The sequence below is a fragment of the Bolinopsis microptera genome, chromosome 6 (assembly GCF_026151205.1).
Source record: "Bolinopsis microptera isolate Bmic1 chromosome 6, MBARI_Bmic_1.0, whole genome shotgun sequence".
Lineage (NCBI taxonomy): Eukaryota > Metazoa > Ctenophora > Tentaculata > Lobata > Bolinopsidae > Bolinopsis > Bolinopsis microptera.
The window spans coordinates 16789475-16806851 of NC_087077.1; the positions used below are offsets into that span (position 1 = coordinate 16789475).

The 17377-nt window shown below is 37.2% G+C and overlaps 1 protein-coding gene across 5 annotated transcripts in view; it reads right to left on the bottom strand.

The window, feature by feature from the left end:
* Window positions 1–17377, bottom strand: part of LOC134817235 (kinesin-like protein KIF28P) — a 159961-nt gene that overhangs the window by 86869 nt on the left and 55715 nt on the right. For all 5 annotated transcript variants that reach the window (XM_063826370.1, XM_063826373.1, XM_063826371.1 and 2 more), the window contains exons 3-16: window positions 16594–16733; window positions 16203–16317; window positions 15976–16073; window positions 14866–14974; window positions 14350–14461; window positions 14105–14209; window positions 13844–13980; window positions 13403–13534; window positions 11020–11130; window positions 10158–10282; window positions 4089–4239; window positions 3036–3146; window positions 2695–2785; window positions 537–688 (exon numbers count right to left, since the gene is read on the bottom strand). In XM_063826370.1, the coding sequence (XP_063682440.1) occupies window positions 537–688; window positions 2695–2785; window positions 3036–3146; window positions 4089–4239; window positions 10158–10282; window positions 11020–11130; window positions 13403–13534; window positions 13844–13980; window positions 14105–14209; window positions 14350–14461; window positions 14866–14974; window positions 15976–16073; window positions 16203–16317; window positions 16594–16733 (1689 nt within the window). The remainder of the gene's footprint in view (window positions 1–536; window positions 689–2694; window positions 2786–3035; window positions 3147–4088; window positions 4240–10157; window positions 10283–11019; window positions 11131–13402; window positions 13535–13843; window positions 13981–14104; window positions 14210–14349; window positions 14462–14865; window positions 14975–15975; window positions 16074–16202; window positions 16318–16593; window positions 16734–17377) is intronic.

Genomic DNA, 17377 nt, shown 5'->3' on the forward strand with positions numbered 1-17377 from the left:
CTCGTTCTTCTGGACTTTATTCACAGATGTGAGATGACAGTATTATGTCCTCCTATTTTATGAAACTAAAGTCGAGAGGAAAAAAGAAGAAGTGCGTTGTGCTCTTCAAAACATTTGTGGAATGTGGAAGCACCTAACCTGCACAAGAAACGTCTGTACCAACGGGAAATAAGAGTCGACGACATTTAAAAGTTAAAACAAAGGACTATAATCTATATGACAACAGGGTCAGCACATCTAAACTCCAGAACTTCCTTGTCTCCAAGACTAAATACATTCCTTACGAACAGGAACGACTCCTCAAGTTTTAGGCATAATGAGATAACAGAAACCCTACGAAACCATCAATAATCCGGGATAAGCTTTAGTTTTATTTTAATTAACTAATTATTAATTTTTGGCGCAGAATACTAGCCTTATAATTCTGTTTTTTAGGGAAAGATTAGATATCAGCATGGTGTTTACAGTATCTGTTATTTAGAACTTTAGTAATAGTATATAGTAACTATAATTATTGATTTTAGAATAAGCAGTACCTTTCTGAGCATCGTCCCCACTACCAAGGTTCTGAATCTCTGACATGGCATCATGGTAGGTGAACTTAAAGTACTCAATCCCCGCTTTCTCTGCAGCCTCCCTCTCTGCAGGGTTCACCACCGTGAACAGGTTATTTGCTCCCAGTAGTAGCCTGTAAAGTGTCATGTAAATATCAATGCTGTGAAATTCGCAACGTATTATTCGAATAAATTCGCATACGATTTTTTTCTGAAAATTGCCGCATTTAAAAAAATACGGGAACAATAAATCACGATATTCAACACGTGGCAGGGAAACTTTAAAATTACTGCACGGCTAATTGAGAGATAGAGATCAGACTCGAGAATGCTGCGCGTTCCCACAGCCGCATTTTTACCGAATTTTCCGCGCATTTCTTGGCAAATTTAACAGCCCTAAAATTAAAACTTTAAGTTAAGTAGTAAATTGGCGAATTATTCGCGTATTTTTGAGAACTCTAAATGCGCCGTATTTTTTGACGAAAATTTGGCGAATTTGACAGCCTTGGTAAATATTTGTGATAACTAGCAGGAACCCGTCTAACCCTAAAGTGGTGGCAAGACTCAAGAGACCAAAATAATTATTACCTATTTAATTCGCGTTTTTGACACCACTTGGGGTACCAAATTTTGGGCTCTAAAACTCCTACCTCTTGGCCAATTTTTTATTTTTTCATGCTGATTTGAAGGCCATTAAGGCATTTGACCCAGTCAAAAAAGTCTCAGTTGTATCTCTTTTACGGTTTTTGCGGAAAGTCACGTTAAAGTTGATGCCGTGGTGTTAGTAAAATGGTACGGATAAACAGTAAACACATCCATCCATCCATATATATCGTCTCGCTTTATATATAGTAAGATGGCATAGGTTGTGGTTTCATAGCTCATGTTATATTTGTTCTTGGTGATATTATATTATATAAGACTTGATCTGGTGTCCAGAAACCTAGCATGAGCCATAATAAGGGGATAAACTCACTATTGGACTCGTATTGTGGTGTGACAATATAATTACATAAAGATATAAACTTGTTATAAACTTGTTATAAGCTTGATGAAATAATATTGCTCCATCTGAGACAAGGTCGATAAAAACGACAATTTTCTAAGTGCATTAGGTACGGTCCCGCAGTCTGCTTTAAATAGTATTATCAGACGGAAAAGATATGAATCCCAAAATATGGACTTGATTTATGTGATAAATAAATAAACAGGACCAGTATTTGGGCGCCGAGTGGCGAGTGCATATTTTATTGCAACAAATCATACGATTACGTGCTCCGCGACCACTAGGCCGCTAAATTTAAATCAACTGATTAAAACAAAAATAATACTATTCAAGGTCAGGTTCTGAGGTTCTTGCTCATTATAAAGATTGGATTATGGATTATTGTAATCATAGTATTGTTATACTAAACTATAGTATCGATATAATAGTAAGTTGCGCAATATTGATCTTATATTTCCTTATTACTCAGAGATCTTGAATAATGATTATAGAGGGCCTCGCTGATTTTCACTCGAAACGCTTATATACTAGAGTACTAGGAACTTCGAACACAGTATATTGCTAAAAGTATTTTTGACCGTATAAATTCTACTAGAATCGATTAAAAGTGGTCCGGTAGTGAATAGTGATTGGGTTGATTTGTATGTGTATTTTGATTGGCTTTACTTTAAAAAACATTTACAATTTATAAACAGCTGCCAATTCAAAATCAGCGCACTATAGTCATAGACATTTAAAAGTTACATCGAAATTCATATTTTATTTTTTATAACGTTTTAAAGTTTTGACTAAAATACGTTAAACTCTATATTTATAGGTTAACAAACTATATATTGCGACTGCATCATATTGTATATCATCATAATATTGTGAATCGAATCTGTCGCAAAACTTTTTGACCATGAATTCCAACCCTCCAGAATCAGTTTTACACATTAATTAATTTTTAATTACACTAACAATTTGGAAACCACCTCCCTCCGATCCTCAGTGATCACGATATAATTGAGAACTACCCCTAATATCAGTTTTACGCACTAAAGTTATACTTTGACCAGGATTTCTAATCGTTCCTCTGAATTTATGAACAATTAAAAGTAATATAAATATTAAATAACAACTAATAATATTTACCTGTCACCATGCATCAGTTCCAGTTTACCAGAAACATATTCTCCGTTAACATAGACTCTAGCCTCATCAGCCACTACCATCAGTAGTTTAGCTACGGGATATTGGAATGAACCGCGATGAAACTCTTAACTATGTAAATAAATGGCAACGTGCCAAATAACGAGCACAGGAACAAGTGCAAGTGGCGGAATTTTTATTTCATTCTCGCTATTTTTGTCATGGTGAAATTGTTTAAATGGCGAGGAAGGTAAATATTTTGTCATCATTGCCGCTAAGATTGCTCGCAGATTATCGCTTATGTATTAGAGTATTATTAATTAGTATAATTAAATAAAATATACCTGCTGAGTGAGTGATAAGACAGTGAGAAGATTCGATCTCAAGACCTGATAACACGATATCGTTAGGAGGGTCTGAATCTTTTGTGCCCACCTTGTTCTCCTTTCCATCCTCTGAAAGGGAAATAATGATTAACTCTCTTGCCATCTAGATTCTATCAGTTCTGAATGTCTGAACTTTGAACAGCGGATAGTAATTGGCTATGCATGAACTGCGCGTCGAACTGTGTGAATATGAAGTGACAATATAAACATTAAACTGATGAAAGCAATGGCTTCAGTCTAATATTTGACGACTCACCACCACTAGGTATTTCAGGTCAATTTATCATATTGGGGGCCGGCCAACAAAGCAATAATCAAAACGATTCTTCTATAGGTCGTTGGACCATTGGTAAACAGAGCTCGTATTAGTTCAGAGTGACGTTTGCACGCTTTGTTCTTAGAGAGAGGTGCGCTGACACACGTTTATCGTGGTGCAAAGTTAGAAACCCGCCCAAGTGTGTACAACTAATGATTCTGTATTTATATCTTGCGATTTTAATGATTTTGTCGCTAACTAGCGTTGGAGCGGGGAGCCAACCTATCTTTATAATTACCGTCCAACCGATACTATACAAACTTTTTTTATTAAAAATATATACCCCTCGTTCTGGCCTTAACCCTTGTCAATAACACATGTGCCAATTCTATGGGCTGGGAAAGTGTTAGATGCTATCCTTTTGTGGGCATTAAGACCGAGTGACTCTAGATTTTCATGATACACAATGCCTGTGGGTCTATAAGACACGCGCATATATCCCGAATCCCAATATGATAGCTACCACAAGTACAGTATGTTTGAATGAACAAGATATTCCCGCGCTTATTCTCACCCATGATCAGTTTGTCCAACCATCAAATTAATATTATCAATCCTTACTATGATCACCACGAAATTAGCTGAATACAAATTTGTCACAATTTGACTATTCAAGTCTAGCACCGCACTCAAAGTAAAACTGTAATATCATTCTAATGAATAGGTATTGAGAGTTCTGATTAACATTTTCTCACCGAAGAAGTAGACGATCATCCCACATAGCTGCTCATCCCCGTTCAGATTGGTGATGTGAGGGATGGTCTTCATCATTTCTTGCTTTCGGGACTGTTCCTCTTTTAGAGCTTCAATGGCTTTCTGGGCTTCTTCCAGTTTGTCCTTCCATTCCTGAAATGAATTTGTTGTCATTTGGAGAAGTTGCAATTTGTTCAGTTAGTCTAAATGTAAATATTGTTGTGAAGTAATGAGGAATGGCAACGTTAAGTATTTATACTTGTTGTCTAAGACGTTTAATACTTTAAATGCATCATAGTTTAAACACAAGTGTGACGGAAAGAGAAAGGTCGGAATCTAGACACATTCTTATCTTATGCTTTTGCTCATTTAATATTTTTGAGCTCATATAGAATCTTCTCAAGACCATATTCAAAGGAAAAGGTGTTATCTATTTAAAGCCGATTTAAGCATACAGACATCACTTAAAAGTCAAAATATTATATTAATAAGTTTTAAGGGAAAGGTGAAGATTTGACCATAGATATGAGGATTTAATGACTGCTCAACTGACTTTATCATTGGTTATTGAATTGGGCAATACGTTTACTAGGAGACTAGGGAGGAATCTAATGAAATTGTTCTCTTTTTCAAGAAATGATCTAAGTTTTCGACATGTTGGTATTAACAATTTTAATTTGATAAAATATATATAACTGCGTGCTATAAATATTGAGACTATTTTCATGGTTATGATTATAAATTACCATTTTGGGACCCGTCGTTTAGAGTCATCGGGCACGATTTTCTAGGGTGGGACTTTCCGAACCACTTACAGTTCACACTAAACCAGCATATCACATCCTTGGTGTTACTACCACTTCAAGTGGTTAATAACCACTTGTTGACCATGCATTAAGGGCGAGCCTGATAAATCTCAAAATCCCTGGATATATAATGGCAGAAAATCTTTTCTAAAGTACTCATCTGAATTCCTGCTGCCAGCAGCAGCATATCCATACCTTGATGACTAGGAGATCGGAGGCTGCTAGATGACTCCAAACAATGACGTCATATTGATAAATTAATACCTTTGCATCCTTTTGTCTTAAACTTTTCTGATTATACTTTGAGTCTAAGCTAACGCTATAACTAGCACGTGATTTTCATGAAAAACAATGGGCTTTTGTCTTGGAAATGACTTAATTATATATAATAATTATCTTGATCCATATCAAGCCTTAATCTAATAATTATCCTTCATACGTGATGTAGCATTCAAGTACCGTGCAGGAGATCTAAGTTGACTAATAATCATTATTGGAATGATGAATCCATCTTTTTACAGGGTGAACAGGTAGTATAACTCCAACCTATTTACCGATGGTAGAGACACCTTTTAACCATATAAACATATACCCCAGATTTATTGACAGGTCGATCTGGTCGAACTGTTAACTGTAAACTGTTAGTTACTTGGTGATGGTTATTGAGTGAACACGAGCAGATGATCATACCGTCTCTCCGCCACAGCTCATTAGAACTCCACCAATTGCTCCGTTCTTTAGCACCACGGTATCATTATTATACTATTGTAGTAAGTTAATACCTACGTCATTCCAATCCAGATTATAAAACTACTGAACATTGCACGTGGGACGCGTCGCTTTTCAGACTGACTATACAGGTTAACATAACCTCTTATATCCCTTCCTAACATAAATCGTTATATCCCTTGCCTTAGGGGTTTTAACATAGTTTGTGATTCAGGAACGCACGACTTTAACAGTCTAACCCCCGGTAATGTTTAACCTCAAGTCTAAAATGTCATCTTTCACAGTTAACAGCGTGCTGGGTAAAACTGAGCTTTAAATATCAGAAATCACTTCCCCTATAATAAGCGATGCAGCAACTCAGAAACTTCGCACTAATTTCCTAACCACGCCGAAGATGTAAACGTCAAATGTTTCAACTTTAGTATTACATATGATGTTAGGAGATTGGAGCAAGCAAGAATAATTTTAGTTTACGATATCTTATTCACTCGTTTAGGTTAGGAATGGTATCATAATATTTATAAATATATAAATATAACCATATTATGGCTATATGAATATTAATATTCACGATTAAATACCCTGTTCAATGATTTTAACATTCTGAGCGTCACAGTTGACAACAACTGTTTAAATAACTACAGAGCTTTCTGAGATTCCCAAAACCGCATCAGAGTTAATATCTTGAAGTAAATAAATGATAGTTTTATCAATTTAAAGGGTTCACTAAGTGGTGTCTATTAATATTTTATCGGGAATCATTATAATTCCAGTTGCAGTTCATTTGATAAAAGCATTGAATAATATTATAATCTTATAATATATAATGAATATATAATGAATCTGATACTTTCAAGAGCAACTACATCTCTCGGAGATAAATAATACACTTCGAACTTCTTCCTAAGTTATCCTGCTAAGGGGGCAGGGGGGGGTCTTTATAATATAAAGACCCCCCTCCCTGCCCCCTTAAGCTCTTCTTTGGTACCCTGAGTCAGGTCTCTACCTTTCAACTCCCCATTATAACAATGGGCCTCCTTCATGTGAAACAGACTCTTTTGGTCAGAAAAGGCTAGGATAAAAACATTAGCGCTACTAGAAGATCCCTTAGACTCAACTCAGAACATCATCACAGAAACTCTTGCTCGGACAAGTGGCGCAGACCTCCCCTAGTTTAGCAGATTGTAATTAAACGAGATCTGATAAAGCTTAGTTTTGTTTATCAGTCCTACTCAGTGATAATAGTAATGTTTCCGGTTTTGCCTGTAGTGATGATTGGATTATCTTAACTATCTTACCAAGATATTACTGTTCATGTTGTATAATTGTATTTCAGAGCTCGCGTTTATAAAAAGCGGGTTTGCTAGTTAATCATGATAATTACAGATATGATACCATCAGCGACTACCGAGTAACGACGCCACGTAACTACTTAATGCTATAAAACTATACCTAATATAATGGTTAAGTATTCAGTGATTCCCAAAACCGCATCCAATCTATGTGCTGACATCTGACGGGTTACTTATCAGAGTAAATATTTTGAAATAACTTAACATCGTTTATTCTTGCCGGCTCCAATCTCTTGATATAAAATACAGAGTTTAAAAGATTTAACGTTAGTGGGTGCTCGTAGTGGGTGATCATGCATAGTTAAGCCGAGCTGCATGGTTATGAAATTGGTAGCTTAATATTTCAGATAATACCACCAACCCCCCAAGCAACGACCCTAGTTGAAGTGGTTTAGTTTATTTCATTTTCATGAATTCAGATATTCTGACGCCACGTCACGCTATACCCTATGGTTAAGTACTTAGTGATTTGCCATAAAAACAGCTTCTCTAAGAACCCTCACCAGTGCACCTTGTTCACCTCCAGTATCTTTGGAGAAAGCAGCGGGTCACACCACAGGTTATTTGCAGTGGGAAGTATCAACTATAGTTTTATCAAAGTTATCATTCATGATTATTTTGTTTATTCTTTATAAAAGTGCGATCTTCTTCCTGACTTTGCCTCTTATCGAGTTTACTCTCAAGTCCCATCTTACTGGATCTGACTGAGTCTTACTGGATAGGGTTATTATTCATTAAGGTGTTATTATCCTGAGGTTTAACCACACAAGCTCAGGTACTCACTATTCCACACTGTGATCAAACATTCACAATCTTTACAATACCAAAATGGTCATATATCCGGATCCCGATGGCACTGTCGCGGCACTCTCGTGGCACTATGGCGGCACAGTGTCAACTTTCAATCATGTTCGTTCAAAAGCATAAGACAATCATTATACTTTCTTTATTATCTTTTCACAATAACCACGGTGTCATAAAAGCATTGCCCTATATTTACTAGCCTAGTCGAAGCCATGTGATTTATTGATCTGATGAGTGGTGACGTGTCAGATGTACCTAATTAGGTTATGGGCGTTGCGATAACATTCTTGCAGCCTGCAGGATAAGTATCACATCGTAATAACAAGTCCCACGTGCAATGTTCAGTAGTTTTATAATCTGGATCGGATTGGAATGACGTAGGTATTAACTTGACGTGAGGTGTGTCATGTGAATGCTACCTTGCAATCATGTCACAGAAGATGGTATATAAGGTGTAGTATTGCCAGATCCCAGTTCATTTTGTAACGGAGTTTTATATTAACAGGAAACGATGTAACAGAATCGATATATTTTAATGTTATCATGGGTTGGCAAGTCCCCATACATCGTGGTCCGGTAGTTTCATTGCGTCCTAATATAAGACGAGCTCCATAAGGAAAGGGCATCAGTGATGGTTCACACCTCAAGATTTTTCAAGTACGCCAGCTACGAGGAGTTTCGAGATCATAGAATGATTTCAGCAGAAGCTAACTGCATGCAGTTCCCCGAATTTGGCTGCCAAAGTAAAGAAAGGGGTAATGCTTTTTATGACACCGTGGTTATTGTGAAAAGATAATAAAGAAAGTATAATGATTGTCTTATGCTTTTGAACGAACATGATTGAAAGTTGGTATTGCCACCATAGTGCCGCCATAGTACCGCCATAGTACCACGAGAGTGCCGCGACAGTGCCATCGGGATCCGGATGTATGACCACTATAATTCCAACCCATTCCATAAAGTTCGGACTGTAATTCAGGCGCTGGAGTAACAGGCCAGTTTTAATTTAATACACAAACTTATTATCCTTTGTTGATGTTACTGTTGAACTGTTTATATATTTTATAACATCACTGAAGCGGGCCACTAAAGATTACCTTTAATAAATATTTCAATCTGGGAGGTGAACTTTATTTGTTCTGACACGTGGCAGCTATTCTGGCTGTTGATTGGTCGATACTCAATACTGGAAGCTGATTGATTTATATCGCTGCATTCGTCAAACAAACAGTAGGTATGGTTCACCTCTCCACAAGAAACAAAATCTATGACCTACGTAATTTGATTATAGAAATAATGTAAGGTAAAATTTGATTGCTCATTTTGTCACGTTTTAAATTAAATGTTGTCACTTGTCACTGGTATGTGATTACTTAGCCGCTGGGTAAAGGCCCTAATTCTTTTAATTTGTCAGAGTTCAGAAAGCCATTTCGCTGCACGTGTGTTTCTACCGGAGCTAATCTAGCGAACCATCACAGATTATATCCTGTTATTAGTTCTTGCAGGGTGATGTTGTATGTTTCAATAAGTAATAACAACAGTGCGCGTGTACTAACAACAGTGCACGTGTACTAACAACAGCGCACGTGTACTAACAACAGTGAACGTGTACAATATTTACCACCTTCTTCATTAGTGACACTATAACATCAATATCATTAACACGATCTTGAGAACTGAAAAGGAGAGGTAAAGGATATGTTGTCATGACAGCGATTAACTAATGAGTTTTTGCCGTGTCAACTAATAAAAATCCAGAACCACTGTCACGTTTCAAGACAAATATCATGCACATATTGACCGTTGACGACGACCTTTGCCGACCAGTAGAGTGTCTACTGTCGAGGTGTAACTTAATTCACAAGTTTTATTACCTGAGTACCTGGGCTGAGATAGCTGGTGTTGGAGCTTTTCTTATTAGAGATTTTCTAGAATATTTTGTCATAGTAGGCTGTGGTAGACACTTAGGTAGACCCTATAATTATATTCTTATTTTGCCACATCTCGTTTATAATTCTTAGCTATTTCATTGATTTTCTTAAGCGTGAATTATTTTACTCCCCACAGTTTACTTACTATCAAAGTATTAAGCAGTACATCACTATACTACATTAGACCTCTGATTATGTTTAAATATCTTGAGACATGGCATCACGTTTTAAGTTCTTAGCTGTTTACTAATTTTATTACAGTGATTTCCTCTCCATTTTCCTGATGTACTCAGCCCCGTGTTATTTAATTTTTAATTTTATACTTTGTTCTTCTTTCTCAAAGATAATTATAAATTGAGGTTTTATGTAGCCCGATTACACGGCCCATTTAATCTGGAAGTGTGCTTCCTGGACAATACAAAACAAAACAACAAAATGTGAAGATAAACCTGTTCCATGCTGGCCTTCTCTGCGTTACTCTCGTCCATTAGAGCCTGTAACCTGGCCTGAACTTCCTCGTCTGAAATATCTTCCTCATCGTCATCCTTCACCATGCTCTTATCAATAACACCACCTGTTGATAATGGTAAATATTTCAATAAAATTTACAAGCACAACACTAAAGCACGTAATATATTGGTCATACATCCGGATCCCGATGACACTGTCGCGGCACTCTATAGTGGCAGTGTGCCGCCATTATAGTGCCGCGACAGTGTCATCGGGATCCGGATGTTTGACCCATATATTCATACTAGCAGGACAATCAAATGATTATAAAATTATGTAATGATTATGATCATAATGCTGGACTTCTTGAATATTTAATTCATCACATTTAAAATATTAAATATTTAATTCGTCATGGTTGGTTGATCAAGACTCAAGTTAGCTGTTTTTGGCAAAACAGTTTCAAGATTCTATTTTAATAATATCGACTCGCCGTTTAGAGTTCAAAAAAATATGTCTATTAAATTATACTAGAAGCACGTCTAGCCAATACTATAATATTATAATACTTTGGCTATCGAGTGCCAAGGTATTAAAATACTAAAATATAATGTGTTATAATACCCAGAGATCTGATCTGGATTGCCAAACCACAAACCAAATAAGCAGTAAGGCGTCGTGTGGTCGATATTAGTAATTAGGATCTCTTACTATTGCGGCTCGCTAATATCTAATACTCTAATATTCTGCACAACAAATTAATCTATGCTCCCACTATCCTGATAAGTTCTAATACTCAATATTGTGACCCCTAATACCGCCACCCTAAGCGCAGTAATAAGGTCATAGTAAGGTTCTTACCCTCCAACATCTGCTTGAGTTTATCGTTCTCTTCTTTGAGCTCCCGGATGAGTTTATCTGTAGGACTCTCGTTAACTGTTGCTTTTGTTTTGATCTGCTTCGCACGGTCCGCTGCAAAGTTATCAGGTTACTCGGATTTCTAGGTTACTAGGTTAAACGATTACTGAAATCTCTAGGAAAATTCATATAAACCCAAGTTAGGGTGATTGGCATATTATCATAGATTTGCTGTTTTCTTGTAATAGGGAAAAGTTTGATAATTACAGAAAGTTCTAGAACTAGAAGAATTATTTATATAGTATGTATACTTACGTTTGTACTTACGTTTATACTTACGTTTATAATTAGTAATTACGTTTATAATTACGTTTATAATTACGTTTATAATTACGTTTATAATAACGTTTATAATTACGTTTATAATTACGTTTATAATTACGTTTATAATTACGCTTATAAACGTAATTCAGGATGCCTCTGTTCAAAGGCATGGTTAGCCAGTTAAATGAACTCGATGTAATCTACAACATTACGTTATTTAATATTATGTCGCTGTGATTCGGGTTTGATCGGTTGATGTATCATGTCTCGACGTCTCGTCACCTGGTTACTAAGGCCTATGTAACCAATAACCATCTCAATACTTGCGTCTTGCAACCATTTTAGTTCTTAGTAGTTACCAGGTTACTTAGCTACCAATTTCAAGCTACCAGGATTGTCAGTGAATGCGTACAAAAGTTTGAAATCAATCTAAAATAGGAAACACTTATTTTCCCCTGTTTTAGGCATGTCCGGATAACAACTGGAGACAGAACCCTCCTCTACTCTACATTCTAGAACGATCCACACAAAACTCTCCTGTACTCTAACACTATCCAGAGGGATGTTGACGTGGGTGCTGACCACTCTCACGGCGTTTGGGACACTCTCTAATACTTTCTCCCTAACCTTCTTTATCAAACACGGCACTACTAAGGTACAACACGAGTTTTTTATTTCTACATTATCATTAATACCATAAAATATATTATATAGGACTTAAGTGTTAAGTTAAACTTTATCATCTGTTGGTGTGTAATTAATTGTACTACATAATGCATGTACGAAATTAGGATACCAGTAGTATCCAGATAAAGTATTATATTTCAATAAATCAACGCTTCCAAAACTGAACTCTAAAACCCCCGTCAGACAGGAAGCAGACTCCTGATGCTGCTCAACAGCCTGGACCTGGTGTTCTGCTTCTCCTCGACCCTGGTCCTCACAACCGGCGCCCTCTACGCCTCCAACAACCGCTTCCTGGTCATCTCCTTCTCCGTATTCAACTTCCTGTACTGCGTGCTGCTGGAAGGAACAGCGTTTGTCACGTGCACGCTGACCATCACCAGGACAATCAGTGTGTGGTTCCCGTTCTACATGATCAAGAAGCGCACCATCTGCGGCATGTTGGTCGGGTACTTTACCTACTTGGTGGGGAGGGGAGGGCTGTATCTCTACGTCTACCACTCGGATAACCACCCTGCTTTTACTCAAGTAGCGGAAATGTACGACGCTTTAGGGCTCATCAGTGTCACCACCATGGTCCTTTGTGTGACCGTGGCCACTATAGCCTCTATTATAAAACTATCAAAAACAAACCGACAGGATCTGGGCTGGCACAGGATCACATCAACGAAGAGGGAAGCCACCAAGACTGTGATGATCCTTTCAGGACTTTTCCTTGTGTTTAACATCATGTTTGTAGTGATGTTATCCCTCCAAGTGGCGGGATGTGATCCAGGTAACGGTTGTATGAGTAGAATGGTGTATGAACTGTGCATGCAGGGTATACCTCTCAACTCCGCAATCAACCCGCTGGTATACTTTTCCAGAAACCAGCAGATGTTTCAGTATTTAAAGGACGTTGTGAAGAAGATTTTTTGTATGGACAAATCTCGATGCGAGTGCTTCTCTATGTTTAGTCTAATCGCCTATTTTAAGACCCAGATGTAATATAGTGTTTAGTATATAAATATATGATCTCCGCGTCACGATGTATTGACTATAGTTCATCTATAAGGTCACAGCTTTTTATGTTTCTTATTTTGCAAATTGTTTATTGGGAGAATATGGAGGCTTCGACTGAATTTGTTCTCCGAGTTAAGAGATAATTTTAGAATGCGAAATCCTGGCATTTAGGTAAACAACAGGTTCAACTAATAAAATTTGTATGAGCCTTATTTTTTTGATCCAGAAAAGGCATTTATGTGCTGTGAGTGTATATCACGGAATATATCACGAACAATCTGAATGTTTTTGCTGGCATATTGTAATCTTAATGATGTTTCAAATTCAGACGTTTTATGCTAATCTGAGTTTTTCTATTAGAATAAAAAATGTTTACCGAATCTGAGAGTCGACAGCGTCTCCTCGTAGTTGACTGATGCGGGACTCAGCGCAGCTATCATGACAGTTTTAGAGTTTCCACCCAGAGCGTTCTTCAAGATCATAGTCAGAGAGGAGTCTCTGAACGGAACTGAAATTTTGTAAATATTTAGGGAAAATAAAACTGACAAGTCACGAGAATAGATGCATGTTTTACAAATCATTAAAAAAAAAGATATTCAATGTGGTTAAAAAAGTATAACCAGTTTACTTGATGCAGTTAACAATATGACATAATATCATAAATTAAGATCCTAAAATCAAAATATGTTCCACAGTCTCCCAGCCAGGATGCTCTGACAGCATTAGTGGTGCTCATTCCCCGAACTAGGCCGGGCATCTCTAGCAGCATGAAAGAGATAACCACTGTTCCGAATTATCAAATAAAGATGAAACTTACTGACAACTTTCGTTCTTCCCCCTTCTGACTCTTTAGCTAGAGCTGCAATAACATTTCCAAGAGCAGATAGAGATTTGTTGATGGCTGCTCCTTGCTTTAGAGTAGCTCCAGTTGCTCCCGTACTTCCTGCTCTCTCGCTGAAATGAATGTTTAGGTACTTCTTGAAACATTTTAAATCTTAGATGAGTTAGATGAAGGTTTAAATCATTGCAAAGTACAAGTACTTATTAAATTTCATGCTAAAGTATAAAATTCCCTTACCTGCCAGCCAAATCAACAAGGTTGACAACAGAGGTTTTGGTCATGTTAGCACCATCTTGTTTTATCTTCTGTATAAGAGTTAGTTCCACCACGGTATGAGCACGACTGTGTAATTATTAAATGTTAATCTAAGCAAGAATTGAAATTATCATCGGAGATGGATTATACTGCATATTTTACCGAAAGTTTGAACTTAGTTCATCATCCCTCAAGAAGTCAATGTTTTATACTGTTATTGACTTGACCTGCTCGTTGCGTTCATTTTCGTAGAAGCAACTGTTCTGTTAGCTGTGCCCTCAGCCATTCTTTCTTCAATTTCTATGTAACTACCAACGGGTGTTTTCTTTAGACCCTGAACTGAAATTTGAATAAAGTAAGGGTTGTGTTTAGCAAGGGTGAGAAACAACTCAGTCATATTTTAAGCAAGCCCAATGGAACTACCTCTGTATATACAAAGGAACCATGGATATGTGGTGTAAATTTAGATCGCTAAAGAGCTGGTGTAGGGAGGCTTACATAACCAGTAACCTGCTCACCAACAGGCCATGCGAATGTTCAAAATTAGTTTGTTTCCATGACAACGTTTATATTGAAGCTTTCAATTTCAATACATTTGTGTTGTCGCGCGTTACAAAACAGTTGAATGCGCGCAAGTACTGAAGAAAATAGAATTTTATTTTATAACGCAGGTGGCGCTGCTTCTGCTTTTACTATTGCACGATAGCGGCAAGCAGGATTCCGTCATTTTACTTAAAACTTACCAAAGAAACCCCTCTGCTTGCTCTGTCTTATCTTCAATGCTTTTCTCTGCTTCCCGGCTAACAAGTCAAACACACTCTCATTGTAGATTTCTAACATCGAGAAAGCAACCTGAAAATATGGATGATGAGAATTGAGATCATTATTAGTAGTACAGTGTTTTAATGCTTTAACTGTATTTAACTCCCTTCCAAGCATATTCTTTACAGCTTGCTTGCGTATTGCGTTTTGCTTTGACACGTGTTGGCGGTTTGCAGACAATACTGTGTTACAACGAACGTAGCAAATATTCTATATCATCGATATTATGTGACTATTACGATAACAATTATACTGTGGTCCCTCCACTCTTAATAAGCTCTCCATCAGCTGTCCAAACCCTCTATGAGAACTCATCTGCAGCTATTCCCTCATCTTTCTCACTGATAGCAAATTTATCCCTACTCTGCTATTACTACTAAGCTACTACTCTAGTTACCCTGTCTTGACTACCTTTTGATTGGGTAGCTAGTTGAACTATATTATTTTATTATGGACACTTTGGATCTCTGTTAATAACAATTTTTGACATCTGTTGTAATACAGTAATGTATGTGATTTTCGCGTTTTTCCTCATTTATTCTGATCATGGATATTGATTGATACTACAATTTTCACATTTATGAGAGTTTTTGAATTTTGGTCGCGTAATTTTGATTTTATTTGATTTTTGAACAAAATCTTTATTTAATTAGATTTCACATCTTTTTTTGACCAGTGGCTTACAAGCTTCTGGGTCCTGTTTCGAGGTTTTTTGAGTGGATTTTTAGGGCCCTGGCATTTGCCGACAAAGCGGTTTTTATATCTCCGTTTTATAATCCTGTTGATTTGTATATACCGTTTTGAAAATTTTTCAAATCTAAAAAAATCTAAATCTTTGAGAGGATCCTGACTAAGTCCCTGATATATCTCCAATTCCGGGTAACACGACAGCATGTAGTAACTCATCATTAGTCTGGAACATCCAGTCGGGCGGTCTACTTCAAGTACGGTGACACTTTTGGCTGTTACCGTACAGACAATAACAATTATATAATCGATATTTTAACTAGTGTTAATGTGAAAGTGGTAACCTGGTATTCGTTATCAGGGTTAACTTTCTGGAGTTCTGCCATCTTTATAAACAGATCCTCGCAGTACAGAGGTACAACTCCCTTGTTCGGACCGTAACCTGAGGTTGTTTTTTACTTTACTTAAAAATCATTTAACAAGTATTATTTATATCGAGAAATATTTTAAAATACATGTTGTACTAATCAAACAAATTGTTAGTTGATGGCTCATATTCAACAAGAAGTACCTATAATGGAGTAAGATTTTCCGGAACCAGTCTGTCCGTAAGCAAAAAGTGAGCAGTTGAAACCATTCCAGCTGTTATCTCGGATACCAACTCCTACGTCGTCGAACACTTTTTTCTGAATATTAAGAAATTTAACTAAACTATCCGTTTCTTCTTACAAAGAGAGCAAAGGTTTTGACACGTCACTGTGGGGTCACTGTACTGTACAGTTTTATCGATTTTATATTTCGCTTTTTTTAATAAGCCCAGCCTAGTATACTTAAAACTCAATTATTCTAAGCTAAGCCCGCTAAGGATGCCATGGATTCTAAATTAGATGGACAGTATAATGCTCCATTAGGTGAAAACAACATAACCACTAAAAGTAAAACATCCCCTCGATAGAACTGACCTGATCAGCATATTGATCATTGGAAGGAGTCAGATATCCATCAATATCTTCAAAGCCATCGTAACTCCAGTAACTGTAGTCAAAAGTGAAGAACTTCTCCTCGTCACCTCCATCCAGATCGCTGATGTATGTTGTAGCGCCTGCAGGGAGCAAGTTGTTACACGTTACACAATCTAAAGTAAATATATATATATATATAGCTGGTCGTAAATCTAAAAATCAAGTTAAAACATTTTTGATGCTAGTAAGTTTAATGATTGTGTAGTAAAGTAGGGATGTAGTAACGTGGGATGATCTCCGATCAACTAAAAGGGGCCTCCGGGGCCCGGGCTCCGGGACGATTTAGCGCCTGCAGGGAGCAAGTTATTACACGTTACACAATCTAAAGTAAATATATATGTATAGCTGGTCGTAAATCTAAAAATCAAGTTAAAACATTTTTGATGCTAGTAAGTTTAATGATTGTGTAGTAAAGTAGGGATGTAGTAACGTGGGATGATCTCCGATCAACTAAAAGGGGCCTCCGGGGCCCGGGCTCCGGGACGATTTAGCGCCTGCAGGGAGCAAGTTATTACACGTTACACAATCTAAAGTAAATATATATGTATAGCTGGTCGTAAATCGGCAACTTGGTCGTTTAGCTCCGGACAGTCTATGCAACGTCTATGCAACGTCCATGCAACAACAAAAGAACCGTCTATGCAACGTCTATGCAACGTCCCTGCACAATGAACACTCTATGCACACTCCCTGCACGGTCAGTCTATGCAACGTCTATGCAACG